General features: G+C 40.0%; 1 protein-coding gene across 2 annotated transcripts in view; it reads left to right on the plus strand.

Annotated features, from left to right (window-relative positions):
• Window positions 1–16,258, plus strand: part of ITPR2 (inositol 1,4,5-trisphosphate receptor type 2) — a 562,671-nt gene that overhangs the window by 212,685 nt on the left and 333,728 nt on the right. For both annotated transcript variants that reach the window (XM_065940048.1, XM_065940056.1), the window contains 2 exons: window positions 10,933–11,126; window positions 15,192–15,321. In XM_065940048.1, coding sequence (XP_065796120.1) covers window positions 10,933–11,126; window positions 15,192–15,321 — 324 coding nt within the window. The remainder of the gene's footprint in view (window positions 1–10,932; window positions 11,127–15,191; window positions 15,322–16,258) is intronic.

The following is a 16,258-nucleotide window of genomic DNA, read 5'->3' on the forward strand; positions in this document are numbered from 1 at the left end:
GATATATAAAAATGTTTTTGGTTATACTTTGTAAGTTATTTAACTCGGTAGAAGCAGAAGACTGATTCCAGGTTTATCTGTGTTTCTCTGGCATGTGTTGGAAATAAAAGAATTGTCTGTAGATTTTGAGGTTTTGGTTTTGCAAAGGTATCTGCTCCACAATGGATGAAGCACCTTTCAGTTTAGTGTGGAATTTATTCTCATTCTTTAAGCTCTAAGGTGACTGAAATCTCTGAAGTTCCCTAGGAGTAATATGAATGATTCCTGGAAGCCAGAAAGAGCTACTGACATTACCAAATTCAGTTAATAAGGCAAAATCAATACTTAGATGACCTCACAAGTTATGAGAATGACTAAAGAGGACCGGGTTGTCCTCATCTTCTCTCTACTCAGTTATTTCCTCATCTTAAGTTCTCTTTGAGCCTCAGTCTCTGGTCAAGAGCATCCACCAGTGACTTGCAATGAAGGATCTTATTGGTAGGGATTATAGAACATTAGTGCATAAAGGGACTGAAGAAATGATCTCCACATTGTATGACCTGTAGATCTTTGTAATACCCATTGCAAACGGTCATCTCGGATCTCTTGGAACGTTTGAGTGACCAAGATTTTACTGCTGCAAAAGGCAGCTCTAAATATTAGGTCTCCTGTGTTAGGTTATCCTAAAGATGCCTCCCTCTCACTTCCAAAACGCAGCTCTGCTTTTGTTCCCTGGAGCCACGCTGAAATCCAGCTTCACTCCCACACATCTGTCTTTTCTGTTTGAAAATGGCCAGCCTGCCACCTGTGTGTCTCCTCACTCTGTCATCACCTGCAGTTCCTTTAAGAGTTCCCTTTATGATTCAAATAGTTTTGATCACTGCTTGGCAAGAACAGTTATTTTCTCATTTATTCTGAACACTTCACTTTTGTAATATGGTCTAGGTGAAAATGAGTGTTTTGGGTAATGATGACCTAGTATTGATTTCTGTGTGTGCTCTGCTGTGTGCTCAGTTGTTTAGTTTTGTCTGACTCCTTGCGACCCTTTGGACTGTAGCCCACCAGGTTCCTCTGTCCATGGGATTTTTCAGGCAAGAATATTGGAATGGGTGACCATTTCCTTCTGCAGGTCATTTTCCCCACCCAGGGATTGAATCCGCATCTTTGGTGTCTCCTGCCTCACAGGCAAATTCTTTACTTGCTGAGCCACTGGGGAAGCCCTACTATTGATTTCTACTTGAATGAAACTCAAGTTCTAGTTTGTACTCTGTTTATATCACATTTTCCCCATCATATCCTTGAGTTGGTTTTATTTGTATCTAAATGGCAGGGCATTTTATATTTTCATTTTACCTTGTTGGATTTAACCCATTAGTTTTCTTTTTTCTCGTTAGTGTGGTATGTTATATTGATGGATTTGTGAATGTTGAACCATTCTTGTGAACTTGGGATGAAGCCCACTTGGTCAGGGGGCTTCCGTGGTGGCTTAGTTAGTAAAGAATCTTCCTACAGTGCAGGAGATATGGGTTTGATCTCTGGGTCAGGAAGATCCCCTGGAGAAGGGAATGGCAGCCCACTCCAGTATTCTTGCCTGAAGATTTCGAAGGACAGAGCAGGCTAGTGAGCTATTGTCCATGGGGTCCCAAAGAGTCAGACATGACTGATCGATTAATACAACCACTTGGTCATGATGTATGATCTTTTCTATGTGCTTTGGATTCATTTTGCAAGTATTTTGTTGAGAATTATTGCATCTATACTTATCGAAGATATTGGCCTGTAATTTTCTTTTTTGGTGTTGTCCTTGCCTGGTTTTGGTATCAGGGTGACGGTGCCTTCATAGAATGTCTTTGGGAGTATTCCTGCCTCTTCAGTCTTCTGGAAGAGTTTGAGAAGGATCAGTATAAGTTCTTCTTCTTTGTATGTTTTGTAGAATTCACTAGTGAAGCCGTCTGGTCCTGGACTTTTGTTTGTAGGGATTTTTTTTTTTTAATTTATTACAGATTCTATTTCACTTCTAGTGATTGGTCTATTCAAATCATCTATTTCTTCTTGATTCAATTTTGGTGTGCTGTATGTTTCTAGAAAGTTGTCCATTTCTTCTAAGTTGTCAGATTTGTTGGCACATAATTAACAGTTCATAATATTCTTTTATGGTTCTTTGTGTTTCTGGGATATCAGTTGAGATTTCTCCTTTTTATTATTTCTCCATTTCTTATTTTGTTTATTTGGCTTGTCTCTCCTTTCTTCTTGGTGAGCCTGGCCAGAGGTTTTGGCTATTTTGTTTAGCCTTTCAAAGAAGCAGCTCTTGGTTTTATTGCTTTTAACCCCTTAGTTTTCAACCTGTTCATGTAGTTTTGGGATTTGAGGCAGTCATTTACCATATTAGTTATCCTTCCTTGTTTCACATTGTCTTTGACTTTGCAAAATACGCTCTTTCTGGGATTCTCTGGTGGCTCAGTGGTGGAGAATCCACCTGCCAATGCAGGGCACACGAGTTCGATCCCTGGTCTCAGAATATCCCACATGCTGTGGAACAGCTAAGCTGATGAACCACAGTTACTGAGCCTGTGTCTAGAACCTGCGCTCCGCAAGGAGAGAAGCCACAATGTGAAGCCCACACCGCACAACGCGAGAGCAGCCCCCATTCGCTGCAACTAGGGAAGGCCCGTGCTTAGCAACGAAGACCTAGAACAGCCGTAAATAAATAAATACTTTAAAAAAAGCGTGCTCTTTCTGACTTCACCGGTCACTGACAAATGTACTTATCTGGTGGAGGCAACAAGAGAGCAGCAAGGAACTAGAGGCCCTTCAGTACTTTAACAATGATTGATTTAATAGTACTCTGGCTAAAATCAGCTTCTAAAATCATACCTATGAAACTGTACATTATTCAATGTATATCTCTACAGTGTGATAAATCAGAGGAGTGGTTGCTTTTTGTGGTGGTGGTGAGGGGAAATGTGGAGGGAATTAACCGGAAAAGGGCACAAAAGAGCTTTCTGGATAATAGAAATGTCTGACTATCTGGATGCTTTGTGGTTTATATGGATCCTCCTTTGTCCACACTGTTACAGCCTTTCATTTAAGGGCTGTGTATTGCACCATATTTAATTTACAACTCAATTGTAAAAATAGTAAATCCACTTACTGCTTGCATTACTAACTGTTAAGAATTAAAGATCAGTTTGGCAAATTAAAATGAAACCTTGAGGTTTGAAATACTGAAATGACTTTGTCAGTATTTGACAGTGATGAAATTCAAAATAAGATGTAGAACTCAGCCACTGTTTTGTATGAATTTCTTTTTCAATTCATCCTTTGTGTAACTCTTCTTTAGGGTGTGGGATGGGAAATAATTTTCTTCTAAGCAGTCTACTTGATATTAAAAAAAAAGATGGATAATAACATTACTACACCTTAGTAACATGTTTTCAGTAGGTTTTGCTTTGCCCTATTTCTACTTGGAAAGTTGGAATCTGTCAATGGCTTATCAACATATTGTATTCACTGAGTGTTTATTCAGAATGAAAAAGATTAGGTGTCATATCATCTTCTCTGTCCATTGACTATTCTTTACAAACCACTCCTCTGCAAGACTCCTTCTTTTAGAGGTGATACTTTGTGTCAACCCCACCAGTGTGTTAGTGATTATGAGCTATGATTATGTGATGGATCACATACTCATTAGTAAGGTGGTGACCACTGTAATAGAACATAACACAACAGAGAATAGCTGTTTTTCAGAAGTTTAGTGAAAGCATGCACGAATCCTCCGCTTTCCATTTTGAGATAATACATCACAATTATATGGTATTTTTCATGACTTTTTGGGCACATATAATTTTATTCTCACAAGAAATTGGAAACTTTTTAATTAGGATTAAGATTCTGAACATCAGGTGGTGAAATGGTTTGTGAAAGATTTACACTAATTTAAATCCTTCACCCCATTCAAAGCCTAGTTCAAAATTGTATCTCTTAGTGAAGCTGCCTTTTAGTCTCCTTACCCTAAGATAATTTTCCCAATGGGAAAAAAATGTCCTAAGCCATTTTGTATACTGTCCATGCTATGTTATTAATATCTCATGTGCTTTGTATCTGTTCTTAAATTTGGGATGGGGGGCATGTTTTCTGTTTTCTTAGCTGTACTGTAAATTTTCTGGGCATCTCTGGTGGCCAAGTGGTAAAGAACCTACCTGCCATTGCAAGGGATGTGGGTTTGATCCCTGCACTGGAAAGATCTCCTGGAGAAGGAAATGGCAACCCACACCAGTATTCTCGCCTGGGAAATCCCATGGACAGAGAGAGGAGCCTGGCAGGCTACAGTCCATGAGGTCTCCGAGTCAGACATGACTTAGTCACTAAACAACAGCAAGAAGTTTTCTACTTTTCTTATGTCCTTCCACATCTCATGTCCCTAGTATAAAGCCAGGTGAACATTGGCTGCTTAATAAATATTTTCTGAGTAGGGACTGCCCTTAAAATTAGATCGTATAATGTAAACAAAATGCCACAAGTAGTGTGTGGGCAATTATTTAATATTAACTAGTTGGATAAGATCACTTGAGAATAATGTGAGCAGATTCATGATATGATTAATAGTCATCCCACATTTTCAGTACACAGTTTTAATTAAGATATTTTCTTTCTGCATTTGGTAGGTTTTCTGAGTTCTAGTATAAAATCTTTGTACACTTGGAAGGTAATATCCTTTAGTGGAGCAACGTAGTATGGAGAAAAAAAATGCACATTGATGTTAATTAACCTTAATCTGTGACTTTGCCACTTGCTGCTGTATAAAATGGGATGGGTTCCCCACCTCCCTACCCTGCTGTGAATGGTATGTGTGGCCTAGCACAGTATTAATACATGCAATGTGATATGCCCTTGATAAAGTCAGTTTCTATGATTTTGCTTTATCTCATTCTTATCTATTATACTTTTTAGCAAATATGTTTTTAAGTAACATGAAATTATATATGCTTTTTGAAAAAATTTAGAAAATTAAGAAAGTGTAAAAGAAAGCAAAAAAAAAAAAAAAACCCCACTCACCTTGATGAAACTTACCCTCTAGTTTAATAATACCTATTTTTTAATATAAACCTTACAACAATTGGGCTTCCCTGGTGGCTCATTGGTAAAGAATCCACTTGCAATGCAGGAGACAAGGGAGATGTGGGGCTCAATCCCTGGTTCGAGAAGAACCCCTGGAGCAGGGAATGGCAATCCACTCCAGTATTCTTGCCTTGGAAATCCCATGGACTCAGGAGCCTGGTGGGCTACAGTTCATATCATTTTTCATAATTTATTTGTTCATCCAACTTCTTTTATTTGTGCAGTAATCTAATAAGCATTGAATGAATGACTGTAGCATGTCAGACACTGTGCCTGCTGCCGGAGATAGAGTAATAAACCAGGCAGAACCTCTGTCTTCATGGAGCTTATGTTCTTTTTTGGGGGGAGGGAAACAATAACTGCATGCACAAATGTAAAATATTATGTGAGACAGTGATAATGCCTTGACTGAAATGTAAAGCAGGGTCCAGAATGATGGCAGTTCTTCTTTAAGAGGGTGGTCAGAAGAGGTCTGAAGAGGAGACATTGCACCAGAAATCAGAAAGGATTTTGAGGGAGAGAGCCAGGTGACCATCTGGGGACCTCCAGACAGAGGAATACCAAGTTCTCTCCAGTTCCAGCACATGGATTAAAACCCTGTGTGATTGACAGAGGAATGGGTAAAGCAGATGTGGTATATAGGATGCATATACCCAAAGGAATACTACTCAGCCATAAAAATAGTGAAATAATGCCATTTGCATCAGGGAGTCCATAGGATTGCAAAGAGTCAGACGTGGCTGAGTGACTGAACAACAATAACTGCCATTTTCATCAACATGGATGGACCTAGAGATTATCATACTAAGTGAAGTAAGTCAGAAAGAGAAAGGCAAATACCATATGATATCACTTATATGTGGAGTCTAAAATATGACACAAATGAATTTATCTATAATTGTCTACAAGAAAATAGACTCACATAGAGAACAGACTTGCGATTGCCAAGAAGAGGGGATAAGGAAGGGATGGAATTAGTAGATACAAACCATTATTTATAAAATGGACAAACAACAAGGTCCTACTGTATAGCCCTGGGAACTATATTCAATATCCTATAATAAATGATAAATGGAAAAGAATGTGAAAAATAATATATATATTTATGTATAACTGAATCACTTTGCTGTACTCTGGAAACTAATACAACATTGTAAGTTTCAACTATACTTTAATAAAATAAATTTTAAAACTATCATTGAGCAATTAAAAAAAAAACCTATGTGGACTGTATATGTAGCTCTTATCTGACTTTGCACTGGGAGTGCTGGTTACTTACTTGTTTATTGGGATGCTAAATCTTAATCTTTCTTTTAATTTAGATTGATACCGTGTTCCCTGTTACTCTGATTATACCACTATCTTAACTAAGGTTTTGATCTTGTGTTAATGCTTTTTGTGTGTGTGTGTGTGTGCATACAGAAAAGTCCTTTTAGAACCCAGACCCTAACCACTGGGAGGAAGCACTTCTCCAGGGAATGATCAAAATAGAAAACTGCTCTAGTTTTAGAGAGTGTAGGCGTTTTCCAGCAAGAGGAGGTTTATAAGGAGATGCTAAGCAAGGAGAGGAAGTAGGAAGATGTCCTGAAACATGTCTTTATGGTTTAACATCATTCTGTTTCAAATGAATTATGAAAATAGCAGATATGTTTTTCCAAGTCCAACTATAAAAATATGTTTCAGGGAAATAAGATTGGTTTTGATATTATCCATTTTTTGGCTTCCATTACTCTAAAGCATTGAGAGTTGTCTTTGGTAGGCACAAAAGAAGAAAATTGCTGTGAGCAGTTATTCACAGAACTCTTATCAGATATATCTATTTCTCTTATAAATGCTTAGAAGATTTCAGAAATGTCTATATGAAATCTGAACAGCTAGAAAACTCAGATGATCAGTTTTATTCTTATGTGTTCATAGGTGGGAAGTATTTCTTATTGGAAAAGTATTTATTTGTTCATTTGACTATGTCAAATCTTAGTTGCGGCACGGGACTCTTCCTTGCGTCATGTGGGATCTTTTGTTGAGGTGCGCCGACTCTCTAGTTGAGACATGTGGGCTTAGTAGTTGTGACACTGGAGCTTAGTTGTTCTGTAGCATGTGAGATCTTAGTTCTCCAACTAGGGATTGAACATGCATCCCCTGTATTGCAGGATGGACTCTTAACCACTAGACCACCAGGGAAGTCCCTAGAGAAAAGTATTTCTAACAGAAAGAGATAGCAGGTAAAGAATGACTTTAAATAAAACACCAGGGGACTACAGTAAGTTTCCATCAGTCAAGTAAGATTCTGCTAAAGCCCTTACACTCTCTGTAAATCCACAAAAGTGTTAAAGATTGTTGAATCCCATAGCGTGGCCAGTAATAAAGTGACTTTGGAATAAGGAAAAATTCAATTATGGTCAGCACAGTTTTAGTGTTATCTCTGGAATTGAGAACAGAAACGACTCATGAAAACCATCAAAGAAACAAAGCAATGAACTCTCAACCCATTTCCAGTCACCATTTCTAGTATGCATTTACTGTATTTGTCTTGCTTTGGGGGGTATTCTCTTGAGGGCATTAGGATTAGCATGCATGCTAAGTTGCTTCAGTCGTGTCCGACTCTGTGCAACCCTATGCATTTGTAGCCTGCCAGGCTCCTCTGTCCATAGGATTCTCCAGGCAAGAATACTGGAGTGGATTGCCATGACCTCCCCCAGGGGATCTTCCCCACCTAGGGATCAGACCTGCATCTCTATGTCTCCTGCATTAGCTGGCAGGCAAGTTCTTTACCACTAGCACCACCTGGGAAGCCCAAAAATGCCTACACAATCATATGATGAAAGAACCTGTAAAGTCTGTCTGCTTTTGTTTCTAAGAAATTCCTTCCTTTGTAGTTTTACATAACAAAGGTGACTCCCTTTTTCAAACCATCTCAATATACTTTGTATGTAAATCCAAATTCTAGCTTCTGGGTTAATATAAAGGACATCGAAAACTTGAATTTATCCAGAGCATTAATATTATAGTATAGTAGCCTTTTTACTGAAAACTTTTCAGTAGTATTAACTAATCATGGTTGAGAAGAGACATCCTAAAATTTCTTTTTTTGCATTGTTGAAGACTAATCACCTCTGGCTTCTCTAGTAGCTCAGCTGGTAAAGAATCCACCTGCAGTGCAGGAGACCCTGGTTCAATTCCTGGGTTGGGAGGATCCCCTGGAGAAGGGATAGCCTACCCACTCCAGTATTCTTGGGCATCTCTGGTGGCTCAGATGGGAAAGAATCCGCTTTCAATGTTGGAGACCTGGGTTCAATCCCTGGATTGGGAAGATCGGGGGATCTATAATTATCAGGATCAGAGAGTTGGACACGACTGAGTGATTTTCACTTTCAATCATCTCTGAGTTATCTCAACAGTCTTAGAATTAAAAAAATTTTCTGTGGGGAATAAAGGAGCCTTGCTTGTCTGTGATTTATGTGGTGTTTGATTTATTTTTTCCAAGCTGTAGTAGTTCATAATGGAAGCACTTCTCATCACCACCCAGAAACTCTGGAAGACATAGCATCTTTTAATATGCAGACTCAGCATTGGCCATACACAGAGATGTTAGGAGAGTTTTGTGGCCACCAAGTGCCACAGGCATCTAATGATGTGTTGCCACTGGGATGAGCCCTCACATTTCATTGACAGCATGTGTTATCTATTATGACAGAACTGGCTTCGAGATTTTAATTGCTTGATGACAAGATCTATATTTGGGAGGGGGTAAGAATTGTCTGAGCGAATGTTTTATGTGTAACAGTCATTTGGATTAATTGGTTATTTTCCTTGCAAATCTAAATAAGGTGCAGACAATGTGCATACCTAGGATTTTTGTGTGAATCAAGGGTAAGAATAACAGAAGAGCCTGTTCTGTGTTGGTGGTAAGCAAGCATCATTTGGAGGCTACTACATATACATACTGGAATCGAGCCTCAGATAAATGTACTGGTTGCATTGATGATCCGAAACTGTTGCCAGCAACCAGATCACATGCCTGCAGTCGGTGGGGAGATGTAGGAATGCTCAGTTGTTATGATTATTTGGGAACCACAGACAATGAAGCATTCTGCCTTGAGGTTTTTCTGATAGAAAATGAGGCTGTCTCAAATCCTTTGTCTCAAGCTTGTCCAAACTTGGAAATTATCTTTCATATATTTTTTCTTATCCCCATTTTTGGGTTTAGGCTAGCAACAGTGTAATAAAATGAAATGAAAACCCTAATTAATTTCTGCCTGGAAGATGCCACTCTAGAAAAAAATGTTCCTTCATTGCATTCTCAAAAATGTATTCTTTCAGTACCATCCTCTTTTATGTATACTGATTTAATCTGTGAATAAGATAATGAGTTTTAAAAGGCATTTCACCTTTCAGTATGCAAATAATATCAGTTACCATTGGCTTGATGGTAATTGTGGTCTGTGAACAGGACCATGAAGCTTCTCTTGAGTCATCCTTTAAATATTTTCCTTTTTCTTTATTTGTTTGCCTTTCAATCCTGTAGGTATTCCCACAGTTTATGGTCTTTGCTTGGAGCTGAGGGTTTAATCTCATCCCATCTTATTTCCATTTCCCTTTCTCTTGGTTTATACCCTGAGACACTTGGGGAAAGGAACATTCTTTGCCAGATTCTTAGGTCTTTGCTTGAGGCAAAGCTCCATGAACACCCACGAAGCAAAGACCACTGTTCAGAAAAGAAAGTAGAGAGTTGTTCTTTCAAATCCTCATTTCTTGTCGTAGGGATTTAGAAGTGAGAAATAGCAGAGGAGAGGGTAAATCATAGCAGTGACAGGAGGATCCTCTGGTACAACTGCTTGTGGTCAGCGTGAGGAATGAGTGTGTGGGCAGTTTTGTGCGTGCTTCGTGCTCAGTTGTTCAGTTGTGTCTGACTCTTTTGGGACTCCATGGACTGCAGCCTGCCAGGCACCTCTGTCCATGGGACCTCCAGGCAAGAGGACTGCAGTGAATTGCCATGCCCTTCTCCAAGGGATCTTCCCGATCGAGGGACTGAGCCCACATCTCCCGCGTTAACAGGCAGATTCTTTCCCACTCAGCCACCAGGGAAGCCTGTGGGCAGTTTTATTGGAGGACGAATGAAATGAGGAGCCAAACTCAAGATGCAGGAGAGGCAGGATGCCTTATTGAAGATGATGATTAGTAATTTGTTTCTGTAATTATCTCAAACACAATGGCTTTTTGTGGATTTTGAATTATGATTTTTAAATTCAAATTGATGAAGAAATGGATAAAATGTGCTTCTTCTCTAGAAAAGAGTTTTCCTTAAAATGAAGCTGTAAAAATCCTACTCCCAAGCTTTTTTCACAAGCGTTATGAAAGCCAAGCTAAAAGGTCCTAGGCTTGAAGGTAGGATTAGGATGCTAGTCACCATTTATGTGTTTTCCTGTAGTCTTTGTATCCTCACTTGCAACGTACTTTATGGTAGAGATTGATAACCTTTCTTCCTCGTGACTGTAAGAGTTAGTGCCTCTTGGTGTGATGGATGGTAGGACTTCCTATGTTCCAGAAGGACCTGCTTTGGATATTGTTAGAGCCATCAACAACTCACCTGCTGTGTGTCATTTGAAAGCATTTTCTGAGAAAAGTAAACTTGTATTTCTAAAATCTGTCATTCTGAAATGTGTCTGCACTATTTTAACTTGATCTGCAAGGAAAGAGCCGGAGCAGGACTGATGCTCTTCTTTCTCATCCCTAGTGCTCTTCCTGCCACATTTTCAGTCTGGCTGCGGCCAACGGATATAACAGCTGTCTCCCAAGGTGGCATGTGTGTTGACTTGTGGACTTTTCTTGTGCCAGGAAACAATGTCATGAGAACCATCCATGGGGTGGGAGAGATGATGACCCAGATGGTGCTAAGCAGAGGCTCTATCTTCCCCATGAGTGTGCCTGACATTCAGCCCAGCCTGCACCCCAGCAAGCAGGGAAGCCCCACTGATCATGAGGACGTCACCGTCATGGACACCAAGTTGAAGATCATTGAGATTTTACAGGTAAGGGCCAAATGGGAGGGAAGCAGCAAGCACCTACCTATGCCTGTTGGTTTAATGTCTTAACTTTTTGTTCCAGATCACTGTGTAAATATTCTGAAATGCTGTTGATCTAATTTTATTTCATTTAAGATAATGATAAGCCTGGGAAGAAATCTCACACTGACACTATTTAACATATTAATTACATGTGTGCATGCCCATTAAATAGTTTAATGATGATACCTAACAAATGTGGAGTGCTTTGAGGTTGACATAACTTCTTTAATATATATTTTGTCATTTAACATTGATCTCGATTTAATTTTACCTTAATTTAGGAAGGGTTTCAGAGTAGGCGAAGTTAAGATTGAATTCCAGCTCTTTTTTTACTTTTAATTGAATTGGACATTTGATTCTATGTATACACATTTATCATAGTAAGAGACTTTTTATTTTTATTAACTTAAAAGTTAATGACTGTTTTTAGCATTTTATGTAAGTGACTGTCCTGGTGTTTTTGTTTCCAAAAGGCTAGTAATAATATATGTAAATATGTTTATTCATCTGTGTACTTATTTTTAATTTTGGCTGTGTGGGCTTAGTTGCCGTGTGTGGACTCTCTCTTATTGCAGTGAGTAGGGGTTACTCTTCGTTGCCGTTCTTGGGCTTCAGTGGTTGTGGTGCATGGGCTGAGTTGCCCCATGGCATGTGGAATCTTCCCAGACCAGGGATTGAACCTGTGTCCCCTGCATTGGTAGGAGGATCCTTAACCACTAGACAACCAGGGAAGATCAATAATATATACATTTAAAAACGATAACTTAGTCTAATACCTTTGTCTATGAAGTTAAAGGAGTAAACTGCTATTTTGTGACCAGTGGTTTAGTATGGGGTAGTAAATAAAATCCCATTATTATAGCTATGAATTCTTAGCATTTTTTTTAAGTTTGGAAAGTAGTTTTGTGATACTTTAATTATAGCATTTATTCCATATTTGAAAATTGGAGCCTGGAGTTTTTGAGGATCTATTAAAGTTCTGGCTACAGTTTACTAAGTCTTTCCTCCTAATTTAATGTAGACTAGCTACCAGAACTGGATTAGTTGTCCTGGAAGGATCTGTACATTTTTATTTAAAGTAATTAGATTTATAATCATAAAAAGTTTCACAGTTCTGCCACAAATTCCGAAGGCTGAGTCCTGAGAAATTATTGGCAGGCATCCCACCCCGTGTTCACTACCCTGAGAAATCACTCAGTTGTCCTGTTCTTAACCCAAGGAAGGTGTCGATCACCTGACCTGTGGGCCTAGGGGGCTCCCAGCTTAGTTCTCCTCATGGGACAGCCTCTGAAATACATGTCCTCATTTTAGCCCAGTAACGGTTACAGATATTCTGCATTTACAGAACAGTCCATTATAGCTAAAAAATGATGAGATGGCGAAACCATGGCAGGGCAGAGCAGGACTGGCTTGCTTTTGCTGCTGCGGTTGGGTCCTTTCTGTATTTCTTGCTGAACCTCTGTTCTTGCTCTGGTTTTTGTGTGCCTGTGTCTGACGCTGATTCCCTGTGTCTGCGTTCCCCTGTGCTCCTCTTGACTGTTTCTTTTTAAGACTGTCTCTTCAAGAATTTCTTTGTAGCCACATTCCTTAAGCAAGTCTCCTGCTTTCTTGCCAGCTGCTCTTCCTCTCCAGCCCTTCCTTTCTTTCCCCATCATTGTGTGTATTTTCTTTAAGTCTTTTTGTTTCTCTCTCATCCTCTCCCTCTGTCTGTCTTCAGCCCTTGTTAACTCTTCTTTCTTTGCCTTTCTTTTTATTCTTCCCTCTCCCCCTCCCCTTCTCCCTTCCATTATTTTTCACAATGAACTATATTAGAGATGAAAGTTTTAATTTTGGCTCTATTTATAGAATATAATTCTTTGAATATTAATCATCAACTGAAAGCCACTGAGTGTTTCATTAATTTATGTTTTCATACTTTGTTCTTTACATGAAAGTGAAGTCTTAGTCGCTTGGTCGTGTCTGACTCTTTGTGACCCCATGGACTGTACCTGCCAGGCTCCTCTGTCCTTTGGATATTCCAGGCAAGAATATCGGGTTAGGTTTACTATTTCCTTCTTCAGGGGATCTTCCCGACCAGGGATCAAACTCTGGCAGGCAGATTGTTTAACTGTCTGAGCCACCAGAGAAATAAATTCACTTAAAAAAACAACTCTCCGTTTTATGCACCTGCAGTCTAGCTTCTGCTCCTGCCGTTCTGCTCCCCAAGCCCACTGGTCCTTTCTCAGCCCCCTCCTCCCACGATCTGTCTCCAGCTTTGAAAATCCCCTTCGTAATTGGAATCAGTTCAACTAATAGCGGTAGCGGTGCTCAGTGCATGCTAATAAGAGTTTCTTTGGTGTCTGCTTTTCTCTCTGAACTATATGCTGTTCAGAGGTAGATTTTATATCCTTGGCACCTTTTCCACACTCTTGGTACCTGCCTCAGTACCTGGCTCAACAAGTTTGTGGAGCTTGACTGAACATAGCTGACCTGGAGCATGGCTGTGACCCAGGAGGAACATAAAGGCCTAGCAGAAGAGCAACAGGGAGAAGGAAGAGAGAGAGGCATTCAACTTTGGACCCGTAGCTGTAAATAATGTGTTGGGTGAGCAAAAAGGAGAAAAATTGATTTGGACTGTGGAACCAGGGAAAGCTTCATTTCAAAAGGGTTTCAAACAGGACCTTGGAGGATATCTCAAAATCTAGTAATTATGGGGTAGGAGAGAAGAATATTCAAGGTAAAGTGAACCATGAAAATAAATGTGAGGAGGTAAGAGAGACGCTGCAGGCATTCCAGCCTGTGTTGTTCAGATGGAGAAGAACCAAAAGAGAGAGAGGAAGGGGCAGGAGGGTGGGAGGAGGGAGATGGGGTTCTGACACTGCTGACTCTGGCATAGATAGAACTAGGTTTAGAGGGTACCACCAAACCCCCAGTTTTCTGAAACTTGCATGACTGTTATTGTTTGCTGTTCCAATGAGCATCTCTTAAGAGAGTGTAGGGGATACAGATAATAATTATACTGGGAGCAAAGGCTGTCCCAGGACTCTCCCAGGCAAACTGGGATGGCAGGTTGCCCTGTGTAAGTCTGCCTCTCTGTTGTTTCCCATCTCCACTCAGATAGCGACATATCCCTTTTCCTTCCTGATCTCCATTATATTTTATACCACACGGGTAGCCCTCAGTCATTTCCTAAGTATGTTAACAATGCTGTAGCAGGGACCGACAGCCCTATAGTTGAGACTCCGTGCTCCCACTGCGGAGGTGAGGGTTTGATTCCTGCTCGGGGAACTAAGATTCCACATGCTGTGCAGTGAAGCAGAGAACAAGTAACACCAACAAACAGCGCTATGGCAAAGTATATTTAGTTTTTCCAACTCAGTCACTCTTCTTGAGGACCCTGGGCTCCAGGCACTTGCATCCTTCTCAGTGCTGCCCACAGATGGGAACCTCATTGGTACTTGGTCTCTGTCAATACGTCCACTAAAGAGAATAAGGACAGCAACACAGAGCCAAAGAAAGCCAGGCAGCAGGAAGGCGTATCCCTGGTATACCGGAGGCTGTTACTTAAGCTGCCCCTCTGAAGCCCAGATCCAGGACTCCTTTTGTTATAGTCAGAATCCACACTACTGTAGCTAAAATCTTGGCCTTCCTGTTGTGAATGAGGGTCTCAGCTCCAGCACTGTTCTTGTGGAGCCGGTGGAAACTCTGCTCAGGGCTCAGGAAATTATGTCATCATAATGTCTTCATTCCTATCTCCTGGATACCCCCACCTGGAATCTTCCAAGAGTGATCGTGGGAAGTCAAGTCATCTTCTTTTCAAAAACTGTTGAGGGATTTTACTGATATTGGCTCCTGCAAGTGCCTCACTGCTCTTAGCGTTATGACTGTTTATCATGTGTGTGATGGAAGTGTTGAGTTTTCCAATAAAGTTTCGAAGTAGTTCATGTGACATGTTGATAGTTAAGTTGTTCGTGCTGTCCTGTAATGAAATGAATTTTTAAACACCATGCTGATGAAAGAAACTTACGTTGTTTTTAATGTTTCTTATAGTTTATCTTGAGTGTCAGACTAGATTATAGGATCTCCTATATGCTGTCAATATATAAGAAGGAATTCGGGGAGAACAATGGAAATGCCGAGACGTCCACCAGTGGCTCTCCTGATACACTGCTGCCATCAGGTATTACCTTTGTGACGGTATTTGCTCTCTGGGTGATGTTTCCATGAGAACTTTAAAGTTTCTGTTTATGCTTTAAGACAAGAGGCATTTGTATGAGACAAAAATGTCCAAATAATCTCCACCAATGAAGTGAAGGGGCTGAGACAGAAATTAAATAACGTGTCTAGAATGGCAGGGAGGATGTTTGCTGCTGCTGGTGCTCGGTCCTTTGAATGCAGTCTCTCTTGTTCTCTTCACAACTCCACAAGTTTGAGTACTCTTTATTGTGCCAGTTTACTGATCAGAAGACCAAGGTTAGAGCGGTTAAGTTACTTGCTTAAAGTTATGAAGTAGTGGAAAAGGGATTCTCTCTGAGGTCTCTCCAACTCCAGGTTTGAATCTTTTAAGAATTATGCTGTTTTGGTGAAAATCCAAGGGGATTATTTTTTTGGCTTGATCACAGAGCATGTGAAATGCATCTATCAGGAAGAAAGGTATTTTGTAGGAGTTACCCAACTCAAGAATAAAGACATGGCATTCCCATAAAGGTCTGGATGTGGGTGTTGGTTTTACTGTGTATGTGTGTGTGTTGGTTCTTTATTACCTTGTACAGTTGTAAATTGGTACTGTTTTTCACATTTAAAGTGTATAAGAATGAAGCTACTCTCTCCGTGAGTATAGGAGCATAATGACATAAGAGCATAAAAATTATTGTAAAAATGCTGTGACTCTAGAAAGTACCTTATGAAACCTAAGAAACATTAAATCACCACTTTTTTTTTCTGGCTAGATCAGGCCAGCCATGACAAGCTGGAAACTATATCATATTGAAGATGGAATCTATATCATTGATGATTTAGCCAGTTCACAGAACTTTTTTGCTGGGGTGGGATTTATATACAGATATGAAGCTTCTTGAGAACTACAACCACTGTGATCACATCAGGAAGCCTCTTCT

Source organism: Muntiacus reevesi, chromosome 1 (assembly GCF_963930625.1).
Source record: "Muntiacus reevesi chromosome 1, mMunRee1.1, whole genome shotgun sequence".
In the NCBI taxonomy this organism is placed as follows: domain Eukaryota; kingdom Metazoa; phylum Chordata; class Mammalia; order Artiodactyla; family Cervidae; genus Muntiacus; species Muntiacus reevesi.